The sequence below is a fragment of the Panthera onca genome, chromosome F1 (assembly GCF_046562875.1).
Source record: "Panthera onca isolate mPanOnc1 chromosome F1, mPanOnc1 haplotype 2, whole genome shotgun sequence".
NCBI classification, from domain to species: domain Eukaryota; kingdom Metazoa; phylum Chordata; class Mammalia; order Carnivora; family Felidae; genus Panthera; species Panthera onca.
In genome coordinates, this window is record NC_138355.1 from 70,008,647 (window position 1) to 70,016,187 (window position 7,541).

The 7,541-nt window shown below is 69.4% G+C and overlaps 2 protein-coding genes across 10 annotated transcripts; one reads left to right on the forward strand and one right to left on the reverse strand.

The window, feature by feature from the left end:
* The first annotated feature begins 586 nt into the window (after positions 1–586).
* Positions 587–4,684, forward strand: PAQR6 (progestin and adipoQ receptor family member 6). 9 transcript variants are annotated; one of them, XM_081791970.1, is made up of 8 exons: positions 827–929; positions 2,154–2,229; positions 2,654–2,781; positions 2,857–3,062; positions 3,191–3,317; positions 3,690–3,786; positions 3,866–4,016; positions 4,152–4,684. In XM_081791970.1, exons 2-8 carry the CDS (start codon positions 2,179–2,181, stop codon positions 4,592–4,594), a joined length of 1,203 nt encoding a protein of 400 aa, XP_081648096.1. In that variant the 5' UTR covers positions 827–929; positions 2,154–2,178; the 3' UTR covers positions 4,595–4,684. The 9 variants fall into 9 exon arrangements, with proteins under 9 accessions (XP_081648093.1, XP_081648100.1, XP_081648096.1 ...); XM_081791969.1 differs by lacking the exon at positions 827–929 and adding an exon at positions 1,449–1,558; XM_060644662.3 differs by lacking the exon at positions 827–929 and adding an exon at positions 1,456–1,558 and having other exon boundaries at positions 4,320–4,684.
* A 696-nt stretch (positions 4,685–5,380) lies between these two features.
* On the reverse strand, positions 5,381–7,528 carry BGLAP (bone gamma-carboxyglutamate protein). The gene is made up of 4 exons (XM_060644668.3): positions 6,118–7,528; positions 5,935–5,973; positions 5,769–5,838; positions 5,381–5,623 (listed from the first exon to the last, which is right to left on the reverse strand). The coding sequence occupies exons 1-4, from the start codon at positions 6,185–6,187 to the stop codon at positions 5,494–5,496; spliced, it is 309 nt and encodes a 102-aa protein (XP_060500651.1). The 5' UTR covers positions 6,188–7,528; the 3' UTR covers positions 5,381–5,493.
* Positions 7,529–7,541: the final 13 nt, after the last annotated feature.

Sequence of the window (7,541 nt, forward strand, 5' to 3'; positions counted from 1 at the left end):
AATCCGTGGCTTAACTGACTGAGCCACCCAGGCACCCCCGTTCTGCACGGTTGTATTGGGATGTTGGAGGTTTCTTGCTGAAGCGGCTTTTCAAGATGCCGGCAACTCAGGAGAAAGCTCCGGAGATGCTCTTGTGAAGGACGTCGTCCAGTTCGTTGGCCCCGTGAGCTGAGCTGGCGCCTTTGCTGGGGTGCTGGCTGCGTGAAAACCAGTGAGCCCCCCCCCCCCCCGGGGCAATTCGCTGCTCCTGCTGGCCCTTCTGAGTCAGACACATGCTCTTCCTCAAGGGGGACGTGGGGGTGAGCCTGGAGAGCAGCCTCCGGGCCCTCAGTCCCCCACCCTCTGCAGGGACAGGCACCTCAACGTGTGTCTGGGGAGTGAACACGCCGGGCAGTTCCCTTGTGCTTGAACCAGCGTTCGGTAAAGGCCTTTGCTCTGGTCTCTGCCCGGCCCTGGCCGCTGAGAGGTGCTCTCTGAAGTCACAAGTCAGGAGTGGGGTTCCGGTGCCTGGCCTCAGGCAGAGCCACCCGCTCCTGGGAGGACCTGGCACCCCGTGTAGCCTGGTCTGAGAAGATCGCGTCGCCCTGGCGGGGTCCCGGCTGGGGTCCCGGCTGGGGCTCCGGCCGGTTGTGGCCGCTCTGGTCTCAGTGGGCTTGGGTCGAGCTGGAGGGGCTGGCTGTGTGCAGGAGGCCGAGTGAGCTGCCTGCTAATGGGGCGCCCCCCCCCCCCCCACCCCGAGCTGCTCCCTGGGGGCTGGACAAGGCTGGGATTGTTCCCTGGCTCCCTTTTGTTTCACTCGCCGCCCAGGCCTGGCCCGCCTGCCACTCTCCCTCGCGGCAGCCTGGCTGGCGGAGCCTGGGACTCTGCCGGAGCGGCCCTGGGCCCGTGGACCCACAGGCTTGGGAGCGCCCCCTCCCCCCGAGCTCTGGGTAAGGACGCTCCCCTGAGGCTGTGACACCCGTTCTGGGGACCGGAGCTAAGGCGACTGCTCCCGCCCCTCCTCTGTCTCCACGCCTCCGGTACAAACTACTCCAGAGACCCTAGGCCCTCCCGCAAAGGGGGAAAGGGACTCAGGGGACATAGGCCCCGGCGTGTTCCGTGTTCGCTGCCACCCGTCCCCCCGGGGGAGGTGGGGAGGTGGGCGGCGTGCAGGATAGGCCACACCACCCCCATCCCACTCCTGGGGGCGCGGGGGTGCCCTCGGGGGCCTCACCTAAAAGCTCGGCCAGGGCACAGGGATCGGAGACCAGGCACCCGGCTCAGGGGCAGAGGGCCTGGCAGCAGTGGAGGCTGGGCGGGGCGGGGACCCGGCAGCGCCGGGGTCCGGCGTGCGGCGCGGCGCAGACACAGCCTGGCCCGGCTGGCGGCAGGAAGACGGGCGGGGCTGGGCCGTATTGTTGCAGGGAAGTTGGGGCCTGGGGAGGGAGGGTCTTACTCTCTCTCCCCCGGGGCGACTCCACCCGCCCGGCTGGCCCAGCCCCTCCACTGGTGCCAAGGAATGTGCCTGGGAGAGGCCGGCGGGGCGGCAGAGCCGCGGCCACCCGGAGGCGGCGCGCAGGTCTGGAGCCGAGGGGTACGGGGCTCAGGAGGGTCGGGGACCCCGGGGTACGAGCGTAGTGTTCAGAAGAGAGCCAGGCATCCCGGCTCCTCGCCCCCTCCCGCGGCCATCTGGCCTCTCCAGGAATTCTCCGCCAGCGCCATAAGTTTCCTCTGTTCAGCCAGGCTCCGCGGGCCGAGGGGCTTTCTGGTGGTGGCACGGGGGTGCCGGGGCCCTCCCGCCCTGACCTCCACGAATCAGGGTTCTCCGGGGACAAAAAAACTGGGGGCTGGGGGCCTAGGTCCAGGGTCTGGGCCCACTCACCGAGGCAGCCTTCCAAATGGGGAGGATCCTGCGCTCGCTCTGTCCTGGGCTGAGGCTGAGCAGCCCCTCTTGGGGAACCGAGTGCTCCCGGCTGGGATGGAGAGTCGGGGAAGCGGGGCCGCCCCCCCTCCCCGGCCTGCGGGAAGCAGCTCAGTGGCCAGCTCCCACCCGCACGCGCGTAGGTGCCCACAGCCCACCCCGGGGCCCGGTGACCAGGCCCGGCCTGGATCTGGGTGAGAGGGGCCTGCGGACGCGGAGACCTGATCCCCCTCAACCCGCACTTTGTCTCCAGGTCAGCGTGGAGGTGCCGGGTCACCATGCTCAGTCTCAAGCTGCCCCAACTCCTTCGCATCCACCAGGTCCCTCGGGTGAGGGGCTTGACCCGTCGACTCCCCCTCCCCAGTGCCGACTGGGGCAGAGGCTCTTCTCTTTGAGCCGCTGGGGAAGTCCTTCCTGCTGGCCCGCTCGTCCCTGCCGTCCCCCTGCTGAGGACCTGGCTGGCAACCCCTCCCGGAGCCCAGGACGCTCCTCCCTCCAGAATCCCCTCCTTCCTCAGGGCGCCCAGTCTGTGCCGCCCCCTCCCGCCCCCTCCTATCTGGTCCCGTCCACCGGCTCTACTGTTTCTCATCTGCTTTCTGGGTATCGGCCCGTGGTAAGATGGGGGACGGTCGGTTTGGCTTTGAGGCCTTTGCGACCTCCAGCCCATTCTCTTGAACGCTGCTTCCGAGAGCCCTCGGCGAGAGAAAGGGTCGGACACAATGACGCCCCTCTGTCCCACCCGCCACCGCACAGGTGTTCTGGGAAGACGGCATCATGTCTGGGTACCGCCGCCCCAGCAGCTCCGCCCGGGACTGTGTCCTCAGCTCCTTCCAGATGACCAACGAGACGGTCAACATCTGGACTCACTTCCTGCCCACCTGGTGAGGGGTGGCCCGAGGGGGTGCGGGGCGGGCGGGCCGGCGGGCCGGGCGGCGGCCTGAGCACCTGCCCCGCAGGTACTTCCTGTGGCGCCTGCTGGCGCTGGCGGGGGGCCCGGGCTTCCGCGCGGAGCCCTACCACCGGCCGCTGCTCGTCTTCCTGCTGCCCGCCTGCCTCTACCCCTTCGCGTCGTGCTGCGCGCACACCTTCAGCTCCATGTCGCCGCGCGCGCGCCACATCTGCTACTTCCTGGACTACGGCGCGCTCAGCCTCTACAGCCTGGGTGAGCCCCGCGGGGCCGGGGTCGCTCCGGGGGCGGGGGCGGGGGCGGGGGCGGCGCTCCCGGGGCGCGGCGGGGGGGCCCCCCTTCGGGCCTCAGCTGCCGCCCCTCCCCCTCCCCCTCCTCCCCAGGCTGCGCCTTCCCCTACGCCGCCTACTCCATGCCGGCCTCCTGGCTGCACGGCCGCCTGCACCAGCTCTTTGTGCCCGCCGCCGCGCTCAATTCCTTCCTGTGCACCGGCCTCTCCTGCTACTCCCGGTGGGTTCTCGGCCGGTGCGGAAGGGGAAGGCGGAGGGACGGGACAGGGCACCCCGAACGCACCGGGGGCGAGCGACGGGGTACCCGCGCCTCGGGGTGGCCGACGTGAGTAACAGAGCCTGTGCTTGCTGAGGATGCCACGGAGGGGGGCGGGGCGCACCCCTCGCCAGCGCCGCCCCCTCGAATTCTCGCTACCCCGCCAGAGGAGGCAGGCGTCCGTCCCCCCCCCCCCGCCCCCCCCACAGGTGTGGCCGGTTCCAGAGGGGTCACGTGCCCTAACAGCACTGACATTCCATCCTGTCCCTCTGTGACCGCCACCCCCGCCCCCGCCCGGAGAAAGGATGGCGACCGCCTCTCCCTCCCGCCCCCCAGGTTCCCCGAGCTGGAAAGCCCGCGGCTCAGTAAGATCCTCCGCACCGCCGCCTTCGCCTACCCCTTCCTGTTCGACAACCTGCCTCTCTTCTACCGGGTAAGCGGGCCTGGGGCCCGGACCTCCCCGGAGCCCCTCCCAAAGGCCGTCCCCACCAGCTCCGCTCTCCCTTTGCCAGCTTGGCCTGTGCTGGGACCGGGGCCACAGCTGCGGGCGGGAGGCGCTGAGCTCCAGCCACACCTACCACCTGCTCTGCGCGCTGCTCACCGGCTTCCTTTTCGCCTCGCACCTGCCCGAGCGGCTGGCCCCCGGGCGCTTCGACTACATCGGTGAGAGGGGCAGCCGCCCCCCCCCCCCCCCCCCCCCCGGGAGGGGCGCGGGGACCGAGGGATCGAACCGAGGGGCGAGGGACGGAGGAGTGCTCCTGGAAGGGGCCCTGGTCCCGGCGCTCCCCTCCCCCTCAGGTGGCCCCGGTAGCAAGGACACGAGGGGCCTCGTGCAGACCAGCTCGTTCACTGCTTCCCACTTTGGGGGAGCAGCAGGCCCGGAGGACGAGGTGACGGGTCCCAGGGTGCGTCCGGGCCGCCCTGGGAATGGGCCGTGTGCCCTGACCTCCCCCACCCTCCCCGCAGGCCACAGCCACCAGCTGTTCCACATCTGCGCGGTGCTGGGCACCCACTTCCAGCTGGAGGCGGTGCTGGCTGACATGGGGTCTCGCCGCGCCTGGCTGGCCGCGCAGGAGCCCCCCTTGGGCCTGGTGGGCACGCTGGCCACGCTGGGCCTGGCGGTGGCCGGGAACCTGCTCATCATTGCCGCCTTCACGACCTCCCTATTTCGGGCCCCCAGCATGTGCCCCCTGCTGCAGGGTGGCCCGCCGGAGGGGGGAACGAAGGCCAAACAGCAATGAGCCTGCCCTGGGGAAAGGCAGAGGCCAGGCCCCCCTCCCCTCCCCATGCCGGGGAGGAGCCCGGAAGGGGCACGTCGGAGCCTGGGGCCGAGACTGGAGCCTGGGACAGAGGGGAGGGGGCGCAGGAGAGGAGGGCAGGGGGCAGGGGGTGCTGGCCGTGAGCAGGAGGGGTCAGTGACGGTGCTCTCAGGGGGCTGGGGCAAGTGCCGAGGGTCTGAGAAGGGCAGTGCAAGCGTCCGGGGCCGGAGCGCCCCGGCTGGAGGCTGGGAGGGGGAGGCACTGGGCCCCGACACCTGGTCCCTTCCTGCCTGCGAGTCTCTGCTGAGCGCAGGGGGGTCACTAACACGACTAACCTAGGCCTGCCTCGCGTGCTTGTTGCGCCGAGGCCCGCTGGCGCCCTCGCCTCCCAAACGGGCTGTTTGCCCACAGGGATGTGGTCTGTCGATGCTGGTCACAGCCGTGTGCTCAAGGTGTCCAGGACCTTGGGTCTAAATTTGGGCGTCGTGGCTGGTGCAGGGGCTTGTGGGGGGAGGGGTGCTGGGCTCGAGGGGGGAATCCTAATAAGACTTTTAGGAAGCTGCTTTCGACGCTTCCAGATGAGGCGAGTACAGTACAAATAAATAAGTCAACAGCGGACTTTGGGAAGCACTTTCTGGGACCAAAGAGGTCATACCGCCCCTCCACTCCCGTCCCCGCCCGCACCTTCCCTTCCCTCCCCTCTCTCCCCTCCCACGCCACGGAAGCCACGGACGTCCACGGGCGGACAGAGACTCGCAGCCCCACCAATTCCTCTTCTGGAGTTTATTTTGGAGCAGCGGGGATGCCGGGGGCCCCACACGTGCCGGGCAGGGAGGTCAGGGCGCCGGGAGGGGAGGGGTCCTGGGTGGGGAGCGCCTGCTCTAGACCGTGCCGTAGAAGCGCCTGTAAGCGTCCTGGAAGCCAATGTGGTCAGCCAGCTCGTCACAGTAGGGGTTGAGCTCACATATTTCCCTCTTGGGCTCCAGGGGGTCCGGGTAGGGGGCTGGGGCACTGACGGCCCAAGAGAGTGGCATCAGCCTCCAAGAAACATGCCCACCCCCTCCACCCACGGCCCTGGCAGACCCGGATCCCGGCCTTCGCCCCCCACCCCAGCCCGGATCCACGGCCACGGCCACGGCCACGGCCCAGCACTCACCCCAGCCCAGGGGCCAGGTAGCGCCGGAGCCTCCTCACCACCTCACTGCCCTCCTGCTTGGACACGAAGGCTGTGGAACAGAAAGGCAGAGGTCAGATGGCTCTGGGTCTGGGGGCACGGCGGGCAGCCCTGCAGGCACGGCCCCCCACCAGGCCCTGCCACATACCTGCGCCTCGGCCTGACTCTGCACGGCTGGGCTTTGCATCTGCAAAGGAGAGGACCCAGTTCACCCCTGCTCACCCCCCCGGGGCCTCCCCTCCTCTCCCTGCACTGGGACTGAGCCTGCAGGAGGTGGTTAGACCGGGAGGGCGGCGGGAGGGGAGGCGGGGGCAGAGGTGGGGGCACTCACCTGCCGGGCCAGCTGGGCAGAGGCAGAGCATGGCCAGGGCCAACAGGGCGAGGATCGTCAGGGGCCTCATGGCGTGGCTGTCAGTGGCCGCCCGGGCTGCTGCTGGACTTCGGCTGGTCTGCCTCTCCCGCCAGCACCATTTTATACCCTGGGCTGCGCCCCGGAGGCGAGGGTGGGTCAGGGGGAATCTGCCAGGGCTATTTGGGGGTCATCCGCCCCAGCTCTGTAGGCCAAACCCCAAAGGATGTGGTTGGAGCTGAGCTGCCTGGCCAGGCCCCTGGAAGTGATGGAGGAGGGTGTGGGCCTCCAGCCTCTGGACAGGCCGGGCCCCTCCCCACGGGGGTCACCTCAAGTCCCCCAGCCTCAGTTTGAGCACCAGCTGGGTGGAGTAGGAGGGGCAGGAGGGGAGAAAGGGGGGCTCGAGGTCTAAAATAGACTCAAGTAGAGCTGGACTGTCGCTCTAAGACTGTGATTTCCACTGACGGCCTGTGGGCAGGAGCCAAACCCCAGGGAGGGAGGGGCCCAAGGCAGCGATGCCCTCGTTCACCCGGAGGCACCCTGCCCCGGCCAGACACCAGGGGGAGGCCTGGTGTGGGAGCTGCTCGGCTCTGCTCAGGCCTCGTGTGTCGGGACCGGAACCCAAAGCCAAGAGAGGTGGGCCGGGAGTGAGAGCAGGACAGCTCTTCTGTCTGGGGCGGTGGGGACCCTCTCCCCTGCGCCTCTGGCACATGGGGAGGCAGAGCCAGTGAGGAGCAGGGAGAGGGCCCCTCTGCCTGGCCGTACAGCCTCCCCAGTGTTAGCAACTGTGGGGACCTGTCTCCCAAGAGGCAGACATCCAGCCCGCAAAGGCCCATCCCAGCACACCTGGGAGCCAAGTCCCGCTCGGCCCAGCCTGGAGAGGAGGGAGGGTGTTCTCACGCCCGGCCCACCGCAGGTGGGGACCTGACCAGGCACTCCCCGCCCACCCCACTGCCCCGTGTTTGGATGCTGCGGCTCCACTGAGCTTAATTCAGGGCAGCAGGTGGCCAGCAAGGGCCACCCTGATGTCGGAGTGTTCCCAGTGCTCCCAGACAGACTGCGCCTGGCCTCTCTGGGGTGAGGCCCTCTCCAGGGCCCTGCCTTGTACCCGTCCCCTCACCGCCGGCCAGAGGAAGCACCCATCCCGCCCGTGGCCGAGCCCCTCCTGATGCCTGGCTGAGCCCTGGCCGGGGAAGGGGGCAGAGCACCAGCTACTCGGAGGGCCCACCCGCTGGCGCGCATGCTCACCGTGTGCACACCCCGGGGGAGGTGGGGGCGGCACAGAGCCTTTCTCACAATGAACCCAGACAGCAAAGAGGGGTGGAACCCAGGGGTCCAGCCTTCTGTGACAAGGTCTTCGCTGCCCTCCTGCACCTGATGGTCAGGTACGGCCTCCCCCCACCCCC

Excerpts from the sequence above, each read along its gene's own strand:
- BGLAP (XM_060644668.3), bottom strand. The coding sequence starts at position 6,187 with ATGAGGCCCCTGACGATCCTCGCCCTGTTGGCCCTGGCCATGCTCTGC. Across the intron at positions 5,974-6,117 it reads CTGCCCAGCTGGCCCGGCAG|ATGCAAAGCCCAGCCGTGCA; the intron begins GTGAGTGCCCCC and ends TCTCCTTTGCAG. Across the intron at positions 5,624-5,768 it reads TACCTGGCCCCTGGGCTGGG|TGCCCCAGCCCCCTACCCGG; the intron begins GTGAGTGCTGGG and ends TTGGGCCGTCAG.
- PAQR6 (XM_081791967.1), top strand. The coding sequence starts at position 710 with ATGGGGCGCCCCCCCCCCCCCCACCCCGAGCTGCTCCCTGGGGGCTGG. Across the intron at positions 2,782-2,856 it reads ACTCACTTCCTGCCCACCTG|GTACTTCCTGTGGCGCCTGC; the intron begins GTGAGGGGTGGC and ends CCTGCCCCGCAG. Across the intron at positions 3,063-3,190 it reads GCTCAGCCTCTACAGCCTGG|GCTGCGCCTTCCCCTACGCC; the intron begins GTGAGCCCCGCG and ends CCTCCTCCCCAG.